Source organism: Salvelinus sp. IW2-2015, linkage group LG22 (assembly GCF_002910315.2).
Source record: "Salvelinus sp. IW2-2015 linkage group LG22, ASM291031v2, whole genome shotgun sequence".
Taxonomy (NCBI): Eukaryota; Metazoa; Chordata; class Actinopteri; order Salmoniformes; family Salmonidae; genus Salvelinus; species Salvelinus sp. IW2-2015.
Genome location: NC_036862.1, coordinates 125,622 through 144,779, shown reverse-complemented (window position 1 = coordinate 144,779; position 19,158 = coordinate 125,622). Strand labels below are relative to the sequence as shown.

General features: G+C 41.9%; 1 protein-coding gene across 5 annotated transcripts in view; it reads left to right on the top strand.

The window, feature by feature from the left end:
- The window catches only part of ece2b (endothelin converting enzyme 2b), a 65,790-nt gene extending 48,342 nt beyond the window's left edge, over positions 1–17,448 (top strand). For 4 of the 5 annotated variants that reach the window (XM_024014260.2, XM_024014262.2, XM_024014261.2 and 1 more), the window contains 11 exons: positions 7,148–7,290; positions 11,170–11,284; positions 11,805–11,915; positions 14,244–14,342; positions 14,603–14,680; positions 14,821–14,924; positions 15,269–15,379; positions 15,455–15,522; positions 15,666–15,856; positions 16,215–16,310; positions 16,710–17,448. In XM_024014260.2, coding sequence (XP_023870028.1) covers positions 7,148–7,290; positions 11,170–11,284; positions 11,805–11,915; positions 14,244–14,342; positions 14,603–14,680; positions 14,821–14,924; positions 15,269–15,379; positions 15,455–15,522; positions 15,666–15,856; positions 16,215–16,310; positions 16,710–16,886 — 1,293 coding nt within the window. In that variant the 3' untranslated portion in view covers positions 16,887–17,448. Of the gene's footprint in view, positions 1–7,147; positions 7,291–11,169; positions 11,285–11,804; positions 11,916–14,243; positions 14,343–14,602; positions 14,681–14,820; positions 14,925–15,268; positions 15,380–15,454; positions 15,523–15,665; positions 15,861–16,214; positions 16,311–16,709 lie in introns of all 5 variants that reach the window. The other variant, XR_002879798.2, reaches the window with a different exon arrangement.
- Positions 17,449–19,158: the final 1,710 nt, after the last annotated feature.

Below are 19,158 nucleotides of genomic sequence, written 5' to 3'. Positions count from 1 at the left end.
ACCACTACCATCTGAAACCCTGAGCCTCTTCACACCTTTGTCTGTGTTTTATCCCTCCTCTGAGGACTATTCTATTCTGCATCTCCTGCTGTCCTCTTTTTTGTTTGAATGTTCCCCTGGTTGCCAAGGTGACTGTTGCTAAGCCCTTCTATCTCCACGGCAGCAGCAGAACTCGTGAGAGAGATCGTGAAGGGAATGCAAGTGGTTGGAGGACATCGAGGAGCCTTTTGTCAACAAACAGAGATGGTTCTCTGTTTCATAGGAATTGAATGTCAGCATTTGTAGGATGGATTGAATCCGTGAAATAGGTGGTAATGGGTAGATTGTGTATACCACCGACCAACTGAATGTAATTAATCTACAAAATCAGTATGTTAACCTTAAGCCTGCAAAAACAGTCGCGTTGATGAGGCATGACTTTGAATGGCAATGCCATAGATAATTTGTTCTGTTTCTAATTTTTCTAAACACTAGATTATTACATTAAAACTCTAGGGTCCTGTTCATTAGGCACCAAACAGAAGCAAATGGTTTGAAACAGGGAAGGACTAGCTGTCGTTGTCTGTCGCAAAATGTTTTCTGTGCTGAACATGACCCTGTTCCCAATGACCCCTTAAAAATGGGGAGTAAGCGATCGATGAGCAAAGCTTTTAATGATGACACGACAGGCCCCTAACATTTTCTACTACAACTCTGGAATACATAGGCATACCGTAAAGGAATGGGAGCTACTACGATCCTACCCTTACTAGTGTTGCACGTTACACCGAAACGTCAGTACTTGAAAAACATGTTCAGTACCAGAGTTTTCAAATGTGTCTTACATTTGAAAATCAACGAAATGTATAGAACTTATGAGAAAAACTTGGGCAAATACATTCATCATAAGACATTAATAGAATGCATCAGTGAATTGTATTCCCCGCAACTTTCTGAAGAGGCAACCGTATTGGAATCCCCGTCTGTGTGTGTGTGGTGCGCATGTTTATCACTTTGTGTAGCCATTAGCGATGATAATGATAACCATCTTCAGGCTTTCCCAAAAACTTTGTTAATTACAAAGTAGTCTAAGCCTTCCGGGCAGAATCATGATTATTTGTATCAATCCAGTGGCCATGTGATGTGGGAACTCCATCACATGTGCGCTAAACATTTTACATTTGAGTAGACACTCTTATCCAGAGCTATCTTACAGTACTGAGTGCATACTTTTTTCATACTGTTTCCCTGTGGGAATCAAATCCACAACCCTGGCATTGTAAGTGTCATGCGCTACAAACTGAGCTACACGGGACTATAAACACAGACAACCGAACAATGGAGTTAAGTGATCGCACACTTGAATTAAACGGTAACCACTACATTRAAATCTAAATTTCTTCGATTTTTCCCAGACTTCAAAAGTGGACCCTAATGCAGCCAATTTTATCTCCATGTCAAATAATTTCTGCGTAACAATTAAAGTGGAACTGACAGCGTTTTAACTACTTTGCAGATATGGAACAAACAGACAATCATATCAGTCAAATATAAAATTCCCAGGCTTAAAAACCAACTTTTATAAGAGGTTTTAAAAATAGTTTCTATTTGACTCAAAATTCCATGAAGTACAGTAAGACATTGTTGGCAGAATAGATGGATGCAGTTCAATGCATGATTAATATATTTAACCAATACATTTCTTGGTAGTCCAAAAAATACGGTTGTAATCAGGTTGTAAATCACAGCTGGCCTGGTACATTGTTTTCTGCCGCCACCCATTCGAGATGCACTGTTTCAATGGCACAAAACGGACGACAAAGGCTGGGAATTTCAATACAATAAAACTAGCAAGGGCAATGATCACAAGTCAGTCATAACGTGACTAATAGGATAGCGCATGTGTCAAACACAAGGCTCGCGGGCCGAATAGGACACACAAGCGAGTATAAATGAGTCATCTACTATATGAAATTATAGCCTGATGAGCTCGCATAGGTGAATTCAACTTCAATTGCCCTGCTTTCAAGTGTCCCATATACAACACGCAGCGGTGCTACTAAAATGTTGCAGTCTGGCTTCGGTTTTTAAAGCTTGACAATGAATAACCAAAAAACAAATGCAAAGGAGATAACATGTAGGCCTATTACAGCAACATTTGAGCAGTAGCCTAGGCTGGCTACTCAACCACAATAGCTACATTTTGAGTTTATCATACATTCAACTGCACCAGTGATCCAGTGTAATTGAAAAAAAAAAAAAAATACGTTTAAATGTTACAACAACCTATAGCTATGTTTTTGATATTAAATATTTTTCAGCATACTGCAAGCATAGCAGTAAAGGCTGGACAAATAGTGTTTATATTTTGTTTTAATATATTAAAATGCTATATACCGCATCCTATGTATATAAGTGGACATTATAAAGGGACATATTTTTTCTAATCAAACAATGGCTAGTTTGGGTCGCCCCAACAGCAAATGTGCAGTTTTTTTAATATGCTGATTGAGTTTGACACCCCTGGGCTAGCGTATCTATTTATTTAGATAGCTGCTGGGAGAATGCCATGTCATTGGAGGAGTGGTGAGTGACTGACTTTTTCCCTTCATATTGTTTTTCGGTGGCTACAGATAGAGAGCGTCATTTGCTTAGCTCGCAAGAAATGTGAATCACTTTGCTAGCTATGCTGAACTTGAACGACTGTTGTCCACAGTTAGCATATCTCTTAGTTGTCAWTCAAATGCATTTGGCATTGAGCAGGAGGGCAAGTGCCCATTCAATTGTCAAAACGTGGGTTGGGACAAGCCTGTATTGGCAGGYGAGCTGCAGAAWGATGAGCAGGCTACTATTCCCCATTGTTTCAGTGCAATTTTGACAGCCAACTAGTTTTAGARGGTTTATCTAATGTTCCCTTTTTAGATGTTAGCTTATCTCTCTCTGACTAACATTAGTTGTTGATCTTGTTGTTGTTGATGTGCATAGCCTACCYTTTCATAGTTGTTTGATCAGTAGGACTGTGAAGTTCCCAAATGTAAGAGAACTCCAGTGGTATTTACATATTTGCAGAAATCCATTGTGTATTTTGTGGCTTTTGGCGAATGCGTTCTAAAGATCTAAAGTTGCGCTGTTGCTTCTACCTGTAAACACACAGTCCAGTTCAAAGTGAACGACAAAGGTCCGTGTAACAAATGGCTTATTTGCATATGGCCCACTGTAGCTCTGATTGGCTACGCCGCACCGCTCTGTGTAGACTCCGGTCCTGGACAAGACAGATGTTTTATCTACTGCAGTGTCTATCAATTGTCTAAACGCACGGCCGCTTTCCCACTCTATATTGCTGTAGAATTTTCACAAATTTTTCAAGCAAGAATTTAGCTAGGACTGTCTGAGTGGTCTGAGTGGGGAGGGGTAAACTGAAAGCTAGCTGGTATTGGCTGAGGTTTGGAACTCTTTAGTATTGGTCTATGTCACCAGGCATCCCAAACCTCCATCTTTTTAAACAGCTCTTACACTAAAAGGGCATTATCATCATTTTCAGAGTATTATTCCAACCTCATAGTGTGTAAATGTATATAAAACACAGGGAAGTCACGTTTTTGTCTGCACTAGGCCTAAAAATCAGTCGTTCTCTCCACTTTCTTTTTTTGCCGTGGCACGAGTATTAGGGCTGTGGCGATCATGAAAATTTGTCAGGTAGTAAATTACATGCAAATAACTGCCGGTCTCATGGTCATGCTGAATTAACAAACACGTTTAGTATCTCCGGGCTTCTACTCGTACCCTACAAGCCACTGATGCAGACCTTTTGGAACATCTACATTTTAAAAAGTCTAATAAATCCATAGATCATGAAAATTTGTCAGGTAGTAAATTACATGCAAATAACTGCCGGTCTCATGGTCATGCTGAATTAACAAACACGTTTAGTATCTCCGGGCTTCTACTCGTACCCTACAAGCCACTGATGCAGACCTTTTGGAACATCTACATTTTAAAAAGTCTAATAAATCCATTTAATATAGCCTACACCATCACAATAAATCCATGATTTATTTTAGGCAGGTCTAAAGAAATATTATATGAAGAAAATGTAGCCTATTTCAGAAGAACAGAATAGTATATTCTGAGTCATTATGTTCAGGCCCTGATTATCAACGTTTCAGGTAAGACCCRAATGCAAACTGTCGCAGTAACAATGTTTATTACAGCAACAGAGGCAGGCGAACGACAGGTCAAGGCAGGCAGGGGTCGATAATGCAGAGTAGTGGGGCAACCGTACAGGATGGCAGGCAGGCTCAGGGCAGGCAGAAAAGGTCAAAACCGGGAAAACCAGGAACAAACAAGAGACAGGAACAGAGGGAAAAATGCTGGTAGGCTTGATGAAACAAAACAAACTTGCAAAGGACAACACAGGTATAAATACACAGGCGATAATAGGGAAGATGGGCGACACCTGGAGGGGGTGGAGACAATCACAAAGACAGGTGAAACAGATCAGGGTGTGACACTGATCTGGCTATGTCATATGCCTGTGGGCTCTAATAGTTCATTTAGCAGACAAGATTTGCTTATAATTCGCGTGGCATTATTTATAGTACGAAGAGTACAATTGAACATGGCTGAAATAAAATGGAAAGGATATTTTCCCCAAACGATTTCCGAGGTAGTGCGCACAATGCAGCTATTCAGTGTTGAGTGGTTAACAAAGTGATAACAGGTCCTCCTATATGGTCAATTTAGAGTTAYTTATGCAACTTTAGTTGTGATGCAAACCTTAGGCTATATTTTTTGATATCTAATACATTCTAAGCCTGCATGATGCAACTCTAATGATGATTTGAAAAAAGTTTCATGAAAGGAGCTCTGCTCTGTTTCTTGCGCAGGTTGCACACAATTCATCATTAGTCTCTCATTCACAATTTGACAAGTGCTTGATAACATTCTCACCCATCTAACTATTCTCAATTTAATCTGGTCTTTACATAGAGCCTACTAATATACACTACATGGCCAAAAGTATGTGGATACCTGCTTGTCAAACATCTCATTCCAAAATCATGTGCATTAATATGTACTTGGTCCTCCCTTTACTGCTATAAAAGCCTCCACTCTTCTGGGAAGGCTTTAAACTAGATGTTGGAACCTTGCTGTGGGGATCTGCTTCCATTCAGCCACAAAAGCATTAGTGAGTTGGGCACTGATGGTGGGCGATTAGGCCGGGCTCGCAGTCGGCGTTCCAATTCATCCCAAAGGTGTTGGATGGGGTTGAGATCAGGGTACTGTGCAGGCCAGTCAAGTTCTTCCACAATGATCTTGACAAACCATTTATGTATGGACCTCTCTTTGTGTGTGGTGGCATTGTCATGCTGAATCAGGAAAGGGCCTTCCCCAAACTGTTGCCACAAAGTTGGAAGCACAGAATCGTCTAGAATGTCATTGTATGCTGTAGCGTTAAGATTTCCCTTCACTGGAACTAAGGGGCCTAGCCCGAACCATGAAAAACAGCCCTAGACCATTATTCCTCCTCTACCAAACTTTACAGTTGGCACTATGCATTGAGCAGGTAGCATTCTCCTGGCATCCGCCAAACCCAGATTCGTCCGTCGGGATGCCAGATGGTGAAGCGTGATTCATCACTCCATAGAACACGTTTTCAATGCTCCAGAGTCCAATGGCGGCGAGCTTTACACCACTCCACCTGACGCTTGGCATTGCACATGGTGATCTTAGGCTAGGTGTGCTTTTAAATTAGGAATGTTGAGAAATAAATATAGTAGGCCTAGCCTATAGAAGCTGATGGCATCTTCTTTTTAATAGATGCCATCAAACTGTTTTATCACAAAATTGCATAGAAATGTTGTCACCATGGGTTTATAGGAACACATTTCATTCCATGCATCAACCAGCTATGAGAAGCTGGCTCTCGCTGCGCAAAAGGTGATCCTATTCAACTCAAACCTTGCCATGGCTCTCATGAAGTGTTTGATTTCATTTTCGAATCCATTTGCATTGATGTCATAGTGATTTAAAGGGACAATAGAGCACTGAGTACCAGGCCACAAGCGACTGGCCGTTAGCAAGTTTGGTAGGCCACTAATGAACATCAGCAGCGTCAGAGCGCAGTTTTGGAGATGCTTAGTTACGGTCACGTGGAATTTGACTGCGGTCATGACTCATGACTGCCGGTGTGGCGTTAATATATCGGTCTCAAAGTCAAAATTCTGGTATCGTGACAACCCTAATCTTTAAACATGTTACATAGCATCGTAAGGATTGTCCGAAAAAAACAGGTAGTCCTACTGTATGTACTGTACTAACTGTCGCAGTCTCTTTGGTTTGCATTAAAGACCAAACATTTAAACAGCCCAGAACATGTTTTTATCCCATCATCTCTCTACCTTACCTCCCTGCTCTGTGCTCGGCTCTGGATTAAGGCAGCGGGATGAGTGTCTGGGGCTGAGGGCTGATGGTTTTACTGTAATACCCCTACAGACCCTCCAGGATAAGGGCAACTTTAATTGAGTCTGAGACCTGGAACGCAAATATGAGGGCTCCTCTTACTGTTTTGTCTCTCTCTCTCTGTCTAAATATGATGGATAATTTGGTCCAGTTTGAAGGGGTAGTTTACAAATCAAAGGTTGCGTTCAGATTCTCTACCCTTCTCCAGAAGTGTGCACTTGTTTACTCCCACTAATGCATTGGATTGGAGCAAGCATGGCTGAAGGGAATTTCCACCATATTCCTTACACCAGTCCATTCCTTTTAAATCCAAGACGGGGAGTCTGTGTGCAAATTTCGGGAGAAGGGAATAGAATCGTAATGTAGCCTAAATCRCACAAAAAAATCTGCGTTTGTCAGACTGTTTCTATCGTGAAATACAGTCGAATTATCTTGCGTGGGTGGTATAGTGGTTAGTCCACCATCTATATGGAGGGAATTCCAACTGCTTAAAAAAAAAAAAAAGTTGATCTGTTTTGTGGATTCACCAATATGTCTCATGAATCGGATAGATAGATACAATTTTGTATGTGAAAAGAGGAAGTTATGTGGGACATGGACTCCTTTCAACATGAGGCAACTTGAGTTCTGAAAATGTCTATAAACTTTGTTTTTGTGTTGAACTGTCTTTTTCACAAGGGTGACCTCTAACCTCTCTCGCCCTCAGCTGCTGGCTCCAGCGGTGGACTGGCTGGACTACCTGTCCTCGGCACTGTCCCCTCTGGACCTGAACGATACAGAGCCAGTGGTGCTATATGCCAAGGAGTACTTGCAACAGGTGTCTGACCTGATTAACAAGACCGAGCGCAGGTAAGGACCTGGATGGAACTCAACCTGGTTGTCCTTATCCCCCGACAGCCAAAGATCAGGTCACATGGTCAGGAAATACTCCAGGCCCCACCCGTAATACATTATGTCATAGCTGAATGGGCTGCCATGCACCGTGTTAAGGGCCAGAGGTTTTTCCTGACCGCATAATCTGACGAGAACTCCTGCTCTATCAGTTTTTCAGTTTTTTGTCTTGTCCTGGAGGCAGAACTGAGCGATATTAAAATCAGATTTTAGTGACCAAGATTTATGACTTGATTTTCTGATTGTCAACTGGTTTTCTGATAGACAAGACATAATAAACCAGATTACAACTAAGTGGTTTCTTTTACAACCAGGTAAATAGGTATTTTTCATGACAAGATCAAGACGTCATGGGAAATGTAATTTTTTATTGCTATCTGGTCAAATATTCACATCACAAGCAGATAAAGACATATTTTTCCAGTTGCTAAAAGTTGTTAACTACCGTTACGGTAACACTTTCTATGAAGCCAGTATGCATAATGCATTATACAGCATTATAATACACCATGATAAAAGAATAATGCAGTATTAGCATAGTTAGACACACTTATAATGTAACAGTGCTTCATAACTGCAGGTCACTTTTTCCTCAAGGATCATACAGCATTATAATGACCATCAGTGTGATGCATTTCTGACGTTTTTGTTTCTCTCAACCAGTGGCATATGGGTTTTTTAGGTGAGCGCTGATGCCGCCCTGTGATAAGCAGTGCCCACTTTGTCAAAGGCCGTGGAGCAAAATATTTTGATTGTCCATTCCCAGTGGGCCWCTCCAGGGTGGTGTTGGAGAGACTCATCGATGCGGTGCTCCACCAACGTTCCTTCAAAAAAATGATCTAACATTAATCATGTCACAAATATATGATATGGTAGAAAAMGTATGTGGCCTTTTCTGGAGATAAAATGTATGACAATGTAATGAGACGGACATTTTTTACATCACGCAGCTTTCCCCGATCAAATAACCTAACCTAAATGACGCTCAATCAAATAAGAAATGTGCTGTTTGTTATAACATGACAAAAAAAGAGAGCTCAAAGAGCTCCGAAACCCGCCTTAACGGATTCRTCTGAACACGCCGCAACTGGATCTAACTTTTAGGAAAAAGAAGAAAAAAATCTTTGACCATCACCAATTGTACATTGTACAATTTCTTGTAAATTACGATAGATAAATGGCTGGTTCTTTTTTTCCTGACACCGTAGGTTCATGTATGCTCTATTTTCGTTTTTGACCTTTAATCCCAGAAAAATGGCCTTAACTCAAAAAGCGTTGAGACCGCGAAGCCCAGTTACAAGATGGCAAACAGCCCATTAGGCCAAACTTGTGCTCACCAAGTTTCGTCTTCGAAGTYTTYTCCATTTAGGAGAAATGGCCATGTCATTTTGGTKATGTTTTATACATTTGCAATAAGCAGCCATTCGCCATTTGGTGTAATCTTCAGGAACAGCGGAAAAATGACAAATTTGAAAATTKTATAAAACGGAAACCAAATGTTCGAGAAACYTTATTTGATGACTTCCCGGAAGATCTGGCCGTGGGGCATGGCCTGAGGCCGTCGGCGTATTTTAAAATCATTTGCGGACGTCTAGTAAGGGACCGTACATTTGCAATATGGAGATCCTCATCCATCATACAGCAAATTCTGTTTGCGTCCCTTATGTAGGTGATGGGACAAGACTGTAACTACCAATTTGGATACCACGAAATTGGGGAGAAAAATGGGTAAAAAAAAAWTATTATGATATAGTAATAATGTGCTGCTCGTTGACATAAACATTATAAATGCCTTACATTGATGGTCATTATACTGCTGTATGATTCTTGAGGAAAAAGTGACCAGCAATTATGAAGCACTATGCTGCTGTACGTTGTAAGTGGTTATGATTAWAATATTGGTATATAGAAATATGAGTCTTTATGTGTGTCTACTGTATAACTAAATACTGCTTTCGTACTCTATCATCATCATTATGAGTACATGTACAGTTGAAGTCGGAATTTACATACACCTCAGCCAAATACATTTAAACTAAATTTTTCACAATTCCTGACATTTAATCAGAGTAAAAATTCCCTGACATAGGTCAGTTAGGATCACCACTTTATTTTTGGAATGTGAAATGTCAGAATAATAGTAGAGAATGATTTATTTCAGCATTTATTTATTTCATCACATTCCCAGTGGGTCAGAAGTTTACATACACTCAATTTGTATTTAGTAGCATTGCCTTTAAATTATTTAAATTGGGTTAAACATATCGGGTAGCCTTCCCCAAGCTTCCCACAATAAGTTGGGTGAATTTTGGCCCATTCCTCCTGACAGAGCTGGTGTAACTGAGTCAGGTTTGTAGGCCTCCTTGCTCGCACACRCTTTTTCAGTTCTGYCCACACATTTTCTATAGGATTGAGGTCAGGGCTTTGTGATGGCCACTCCAATACCTTGACTTTGTTGTCCTTAAGCCATTTTGCCAAAACTTTGGAAGTATGCTTGGGGTCATTGTCCATTTGGAAGACCCATTAACTTCCTGACTGATGTTGCTTCAATATATCCGCATAATTTTCCTTCCTCAAAATGATGCCATCTATTTTGTGAAGTGCACCAGTCCATCCTGCAGCAAAGCACCCCCACAACATGATGTTGCCACCCCCATGCTTCACGGTTGGGGTGTGTTTCTTCGGCTTGCAAGCCTCCCCCTTTTTCCTCCAAACATAATGATGGGCATTATGGCCAAATCGTTCTATTTTTGTTTCATCAGACCAGAGGACATTTCTCCAAAAAGTACGATCTTTGTCCACATGCATAGTCTGGCTTTTTTTATGGCGGTTTTGGAGCAGTGGCTTCTTCCTTGATGAGCGGCCTTTCAGATTATGTCGATATAGGACTCGTTTTACTGTGGATATAGATACTTTTGTACCTGTTTCCYCCWGCATCTTCACAAGGTCGTTTGCTGTTGTTCTGGGATTGATTTGCACTTTTCGCACCAAAGTACGTTCATCTCTAGGAGACAGAACGCGTCTCCTTCCTGAGCGGTATGACAGCTGCGTGGTCCCATGGTGTTTATACTTGCGTACTATTGTTTGTACAGATGAACGTGGTACCTTCAGGCGTTTGGAAATTGGTCCCAAGGATGAACCAGACTTGTCTACAATTCTTTTTCTAAGGTCTTGGCTGATTTCTTTTGATTTTCCCATGATGTCAAGCAAAGAGGCACTGAGTTTGAAGGTAGGCCTTGAAATACATCCACAGGTACACCTCCAATTGACTCAAATTATGTCAATTAGCCTATCAGAAGCTTCTAAAGCCATGACATAATTATCTGGACTTTTCCAAGCTGTTTAAAGGCACAGTCAACTCAGTGTATGTAAACTTCTGACCCACTGGAATTGTGATACAGTGAAATAATCTGTCTTGTGCCCACACATTGTGAATCTTGTGAACAATTGTTGGAAAAATGACTTGTGTCATGCACAAAGTAGATGTCCTAACCAACTTGCCAAAACTGTAGTTTGTTAACAAGAAATTTGTGGAGTGGTTGAAAGCGAGTTTTAATGACTCCAACCTAAGTGTATGTAAACTTCCGACTTCAACTGTATATTGCTGTATAGTGCATTTTGCATATGGTCTTCATAAAGTTTTACCAAAATTCCTTATACAATCAATATCTGACCTGACCATAATCTCATGAAATACGTCATAATGACGTCCCTGCGACCAGTTCTGCCCATGAGGAAACCCCAACCATTGACTGTCTTTGTAGTTTCTTTGCTTATCCTCGTCATCCTTGTCGTCTTCATGTTTCCTCTTCCTCCCCGTCTCTCGCCGTCTCTCAGCCTGCTCAACAACTACATGATCTGGAACCTGGTGCAGAAGGGAGCGTCCAGTCTGGACCAGCGCTTTGAGAACGCCCAGGACAAGCTGCTAGAGAGCCTGTATGGAACCAAGAAGGTGTGTTTTTAGTCTGGGTTCTAAACGGCACCCTATTCCCTACGTATTGCACTACTTTTGACTGGGCCCCACAGGGCTCTGGTTAAAATTAGTGCACTAGGGAATAGGGTGTCATTTGGGACACAGGCGTATTCTTACTTATGTCATTAATTAGCCCTGATTAAGGAAATACCTTGTTAGGGCTGGTGCACTAGGGAATAGGGTGTCATTTGGGACACAGAAGTATTCTTACTTATGTCATTAATTAGCCCTGATTAAGGAAATACCTTGTTAGGGCTGGTTTCCCAGACACAGATTAAGGCTAGAAAATATATATATTTCAATGGGTATTCTCTGTTGAGCATGCTTTTAGTCCAGGACTAGGCTTGATCGGAGTCAGGTGATTTTTATGTGAGACCGTGAGTGCTCATAACAAGCAATGTGTGCTACCTCAGCACACTTACAGTACACACACTTTTCACAACCAAAAATATAAACAGCTGGTGAGACTTATCTCGGTTGTGTGTGTGTGTTCGCTCAGTCCTGCACACCTCGATGGCAGACCTGCATTGGGAACACAGATGACACGCTCGGCTTTGCCCTGGGTGCACTCTTTGTCAAAGCAACGTTTGATAAACACAGCAAAGAGATTGTGAGTATGATTGGCGCACAACTGCATTTACATCTTTTCAAGTCTCRGTAGTGTTTTACCATGGTGAACAATACATGACTGTCCCGTAGTGGTTAAACGTGTATAGGCCTAATGAAAGGTCATCATAAGAGGATCCTATTTGCTAAGATATTATTGTAACTTTCATTAATAAGATATTTTAAATGCTTATAAATGTTTATGAAGACCTACAATGCATTCGGGAAGTATTCAAACCCCTTGACTTTTTCCCCATTTTGTTACRTTACAGCCTTATTCTAAAATAGATTAAATTAAAWRTTTTCCCTCATCAATCTACACACAATACCCCATAATTACAAAGAGAAAACAGGTTTTTAGAAATGTTAGCAAATTTATTAAAAAATGAAAAACAGATAGCTTATTTAAATAAGTATTCCGACCCTTTGCTATGAGACTCGAAATTGAGCTCAGGTGCATCCTGTTTCCATTGATCATCCTTGAGATGTTTATACAACTTGATTGAAGTCCACCTGTGGTAAATTCAATTGATTTCACATGATTTAGAAAGGCACACACCTGTCTATATAAAGTCCAACAGTTGACAGTGCAAAGCAGAGCAAAAAACAAGTCAAAGAAATTGTCTGTAGACCTCCGAAACAGGATTGTGTCAAGGCACAGATCTGGGGAAGGGTACCAAAAAATGTCTGCAGCATTGAAGGTCCCCAAGAACACAGTGGCTTCCATCATTCTTAAATTGAAGAAGTTTGGAACCACCAAGTCTCAAGCCACACCTCAGTAAAAGGCACATGAYAGCTCGCTTAAAGTTTGCTGCCAAAAGGCACCTAAAGGATGATCATGAGAAACGAGATTCTCTGSTCTGATGAAACCAAGATTGAACTCTTTGTCCTGAATGCCAAGCGTCACGTCTGGAGGAAACCTGGCACCATCCCTACGGTGAAGCATGGTGGTGGCAGCATCATGCTGTGGGGATGTTTTTCAGTGGCAGGGACAGGGAGACTAGTCAGGATYGAGGGAAAGATGAACTGCGCAAAGTACAGAGAAATTCTTGATGAAAACCTTCTCCAGAGCACTCAGAACTTCAGACTGGTGTGAAGGTTCACCTTCCAACAGGACTTCGGTGGTTTCGGGACAAGTCTCTGAATGTCCTTGAGTGGCCCAGCCAGAGCCCAGATTTGAACCCGATCGAACATCTCTGGAGAGACCTGAAAATAGCTATGCAGCTACACTCCCCATCCAACTTGACAGAGCTTGAGAGGATCTACAGAGAAGAATGGAGAAACTCCCAAAAACAGGTGTGCCAAGCTTGTAGCGTCATACTCAAGAAGACTCAAGGCTGTAATCACTGCCAAAGGTGCTTMAGCAAAGTACTGAGTAAAGGCTCTGAATACTTATGGAAATGTCATATTWCCGTTTTTATTTTTTAAATAAATTTGCAAAAATGTATAAAATCCTGTTTTTGTTTTGTCATCATAGGATATTGTGTTTAGATTGATGAGGATTGTTTTTTTAAAATCCATTTTAGAATACGGCTGTAATGTAACAAAATGTGGAGAAAGTCAAGGGGTCTGAATGCTTTCCGAATGCACTGTATAAATGTTCTGTATAAATGCTTATGAATTGTAAATGCTTATAATGTTATATTTACTTTCAATTATTATAAATGATTGCAATTAATGAAATACTCATTTAGTAATAGTTCCCTGTCCTGCAGATGAGAGCGACCAATATAGAGAAAGTAGAGACTGGATAAAGGAGACAAAAAAAATGGACATTAAACGGTAGTGTAAGGACCGACGTCAACATTTTAATAAGGWACAGACATGAAACAAGACTGGCACAGCGTCAGCACACAGGCAAAACAACGACATTCGACAATCAGCGCAGCAGCGGGGACCAGAGATGGGGAACTGACAAATATAGGGGAGGTAATAAACAGGTGATTGAGTTCAATAATACGCTGATGCGCGTGACAGGTAAAGGCAGGTGTGTGTACTGATGGTGTCAGGAGTGCGTAACGCTGGGGAGCCTGGCGCCCTCTAGCACCGGGGGGAAGAGAGGGAGCAAGCGTGACAGGTGGATTGTTATTGGGTAGAGAAAAGAGGGGAAATAGAGAAAGATGTGGAAGGGGAGAGAGAGGAGGCACAGAGGGAGGACTGGCAGTTTATACAGGTTGGAAATAGACGGTCACACGCAAGTTTTCTTGGTTTTTATCATAATTCGGGAGAGATGGGCCAGTTCAGATTGCCTCGTATTTAGTCCATATCTGAGTGTAATTGCAAAAGAAGGATCTACATCTTACATTTAATTTCTGTCTCACCCCACTATCAGGCAGAGGGTATGATCAATGAGATCCGTACTGCCTTCAAATATGCTCTTGATCACCTCAAGTGGATGGACAAACAAACGCGTCAGGCAGCCAAGGACAAGGTCAGATATGTTGTCACCTACGCTGTCACCTACTGGATAGGCTATGTATGGGTGCCAGAGGGTATCTCTGTGTGTTTGTGCGTGTGTGTGCATCCCTGTGCATGTGTGTGTGAGAGAGAGAGGAGAGGGAGTAATATGGGTTAACAGGTTACAATACAGTAGTTGGAAAAGATTGAGAGAGCCATCTTTGTCCAGACCTCCAAATAACGGAACCAGGAMGTTTCTTGACCTCTTATCGTTTTTGCTCCTTTGGTTTTCAGGCGGACGCCATCTATGACATGATTGGATTTCCTGACTTCATCCTGGACCAAAAAGAACTGGATGATGTTTATGAAGGGGTGAGTTAGTGCCTTTTGTTGAGTTGTGTCATGATTGAACCACACATTGAACCCTGTGATTTCTTTAAACAAGGCATTTTTTAAATGTTTCTGATCAGTGAGTAATTCTCTATTGCCCCTGTCTCTCTCTCTCTCCACAGTATGAAGTCTCGAAAGACCACTTCTTCCAGAACGCACTCAACTTCTACAACTTCTCCGCCAGGGTGATGGCCGATCAGCTCCGCAAGCCGCCCAACAGAGACCAGTGAGTCTTCATCAGCTACACCCATCACTATCAACATCACCATCATCATTATCAACATCACCATCATCATTATCACCATCATCGTTCGATCGGAATTTGCACTCTATTCCCTATAAAGTGCTCAAATTTGACTCTGGTCAAACACTACATTAATAGGGATGCTGTTTGCTCCAGTGGTGTCTGGTGTCATGGAGGATTGGCTCATTCTATTGGCTTGAATGGAACATTATCAAACCACATACCATTCCATTCATCCCATTCCAGAAATGACAATTAGCAGTCCTACTCTCAACAACTTTCACACGTTTTCTTTTTTAAACACGTCTCTGCCACCTTCCTTCTAGATGGAGTATGACCCCTCCCACAGTCAACGCATACTACATGCCCACCAAGAATGGCATTGTCTTTCCAGCTGGAATCCTCCAGGCACCCTTTTATGCCCAGGATCACCCCAAGTGAGTGAGTGTGTGTGTGTGTGTGTGTGTGTGCTTGCTTGCTTGCTGTTCTGACCCCATGTAAATTCTCTGCAGAGCACTGAACTTCGGGGGGATCGGAGTGGTGATGGGACACGAGCTCACTCATGCCTTTGATGACCAGGGTTGGTGTCCGCATTTAACAGATTCCACAGAACTCATGGATGCATCCTCACAAAACACCCATTGACTAACACACTGATTACTAGGTGTGCATGTTTGTCAAGATAGTTCTTTTTTTTTATATATATGATTTTTCCTTAATCAGGCAGGGAATACGACAAAGACGGGAACCTTCGGCCATGGTGGCAAAATTCCTCTGTGGAAGCATTTAAAAACCGCACGGAATGCATGGTGGAGCAGTACAACGGGTTTACCATCAATGGGGAGCATATAAATGGCAAGCAGACGCTGGGAGAGAACATTGCTGACAACGGAGGCCTAAAGGCAGCCTATAATGTGAGTGAGTCTCCCTACTTGATAACACATTACATTTAGTTCGTCACATACGGTCTCTGTAGTAACTTAGTAATCACTGTAGTAATTATTAGCTGTAGTATAGTTCTGTTATTTTGTAACAGTTGAGCGGTTATTGCTCAACCCCATTACTGCCAAATCCATTGCTATGTAATTATAAAGCAATTACATAGTTGCTACTTTTACTACAGTTATTACAGTGTTACTTCCCATGGTGGCAGTGGTGGGATCTAGGGCAGCATGATTCTTATTATATTATACTCTTACTATACTTCACCTCAGGGGTAGCAGAGTGGTGGTTAATATTTCTATAGTAATGGGGTTTTTCTGTTGTGTTCAGGCGTACCAGGCATGGGTGCAGGAGAACGGTGAGGAGAAGAGGCTGCCAGCGGTCAACCTGACCAATGACCAACTATTCTTTGTGGGATTTGCACAGGTGGGTGATGGGAGTGTCAACAAAATGCATTACACACATCCTGATAGAGTTCATGTATCAAATACTCATGTTTAAGGTTTGCCTGACCATGTCAGAAGCTATAAAACTTGGGGCCAGAGTTTTTCCTAGTCAGTTCACGCTCTCAGGATGAACTCCAGGCCCTATATCATGATGTAAGGTGAAATGAGAGTGAATTCACATGCATTTGAGGGTGATAGTAAGATTGGAATATTACATCTACTGTTGGAGAGGAGAAGTGGACGGACAAACATGAGTACAAACGAATAAAACACAATTTTGGAAACAGAGTGAGTATAATATGCAACAGTTGGGAAGCCCGATAGGAGAATAATTTTGCTACTGCCTGTTTTACTTATTGAAAGCCCATTCTTCTCTCAGGTGTGGTGTTCCGTGAGAACCCCGGAGAGCGCCCACGAAGGACTCATGACGGACCCCCACAGCCCCCCAAAATACCGTGTCATCGGCACCCTCTCCAACTCGCCAGACTTTGCTGAGCACTTCCAGTGCCCCACTGGCTCCCCTATGAACTCAGGTCACCGCTGTGTGGTGTGGTAGGGCCTGTGAGAACCAGTGGGGGGTGCTGTCTGTGGAAGCTACATGGAGAAACAAGAGGAGGAGAAGAACCTCTAACTAATCATCAGATTTTTTTTTCATTCTAGTTCTCTTTTGTTTGTACATGATACTGGATCACTAGTGGTTTGTGGGTAGAGCAGGACCAACTCCAGGTGAGGGAGAGGGATGTGCGTGGAGAGAAATGTTGTCATCTGCTGATGTGTGTGTAATTCCAGTGTTAGGGTATTTTTCCTCTTTCTCCACCCCACCCTCCACCGGTGAGGCACAAAGGCACATTTTATTTATTGTTTGATGGACTTGGTAGGGGGCTGGGGAGGAGGAGCCACTAGGGACTGTCTATCCCCTCACCTTTCTCTATGCTACTGTGTTGTCGCTGTCCTCGCTGTGTGCCCTGTTTACAATTTAAACCAGAGCCCTCTATTGACTTCAGGGCTCTCACTGAAGGCACTATGACATCACACGATAGGTTCAGCTGCCTTTGTGACCTTGCAGGAAGCGCAGAAACGTGGCTGTGACGTCACAGGATGGGTTCATCTGCCTCTGTGACCTCACAGGAAGTACAGAAACTTCACAATGATTGAACATTCAATATGGCTTCATCTCAAATAACATCCTTATTCCCTATATTACTTACTTGCCTTGAGGCACATAAGGCATCCACAAGAGAGCACCACTGCTTCTGGTCTGCATGTCCTATATAGTATACACATGTACTATGTCTAATGTGGCTCTGGTAAATAGTAGTGCCCTATGAGGTGTCATTTGTTTAGGGTGTCATTTGAGATGGAGCCATTAAGACTCAGCTCTCTTTCTCTGTTGCTTCACAGGAAGTGCACTGGCTTCTGTGGGTCCTCAAAGATACTACTCAGCACCCTCTGTGACATCACAATGAATCCACAGAAGGTGCTTCACTGTGACCTCATAGCAGGTGTGGGGGAACTTAATACAAAAAAAATTGCCTCTCCGATGTACAATGTTCTACTGCGCAAAATCACTGGACCTGTTGAAAGCAATATTGAAGCCTACTGATAGGCTTTGCCACCATATCACTTATAGCTATCCCATTTCTTAAAGATCGGTGGCGAGTAGTTTGAATACATAGAAAAGGGTACATAGGAAAGCCACTTAACAATGTTGATCCAACCATGAGAAGGGTGACGTTGCCCCTAGACGCTGATCTTGGTTTAGTTTCCCCACTAATGGTTAAGATTGGGGGAGGGAAAGCTAATCATAGATCTGTACTTAGGGGTAACATCACCCTAAAGCATCCAACCACAAGATGGGCAAATGTCCCTCTGGGACCTACAGACAGTGCTGGACTGGCTGTGACACCGGTTGTAAGGACACTCACCACTTATTTGTGTTTTAGTTGTTGCTGCTGCTGTTGTTGTTATTGGCATATTCTGAAGTTGACAAAGTTGAAATGAGATTCTCATTTTTAAAACKGCTTTTTTTGCCAAAAATCTTTGTTTGTTTTGTTCCTAGTGTCCAGTTGATTATTTGTTTCTCTGGGAGTGATGTTCACTGTGTGTGTATGAACAGCCTTCAAAGCTTGATGTTTACTGTGTTTAAGCTGTCAGCTTCATTGCGAAAGGATAATTTGTGCATATGTGTGTATGCACGTGGGTGTGTGTGCGTGTGCGTGAGCTTGTATGTGTCTCTGTGCGTGGGTGCATCTGTGCACGGGTGTTTGATAATTCATCCCCACTTAAACTGAACTATCAACAATGTCAAGTCAGCTGCAGTGATTTCCCCTCACATTCCCCCCCCCAAAAACACTAATTTGAAATGAATGGATATGTTAAAGGAAGGGATATGTTTCTAAAGAACTCCTTGTTTGTACATCCTCCACTCCATAGTGCTGCAGACTGTCTGTTCGTAAGTCAGGGTGGGTACAGGATACCTTTGTTAATCGGGTTACTGTTCGACTCTTGTTCAATCAAGCTATGTAACTGCTTTATCTCTAGTTGCTCCTGTCGGCACTTTGCAAGGTTGTTTCACTACAAGACACTACAACGCAACACTATTCCTTCAAATGCAGATGGAGTTGTGCTATCTAATGTAAGACAATGAGGTGAACCAATTGGAATCAGTTGATATTGGCTGTAATCAGAAGCCCTCATGTTAGGTGAACTGCCCTAGTAAGATAGTGTCTCGGAAAAATCTACCATTCAATTTCGCAACAATAAAGGACGCTATGATGCATCCTTCCAGTGCATTATAACGGTCATTCTCGTACATTTTGTGAAATCAA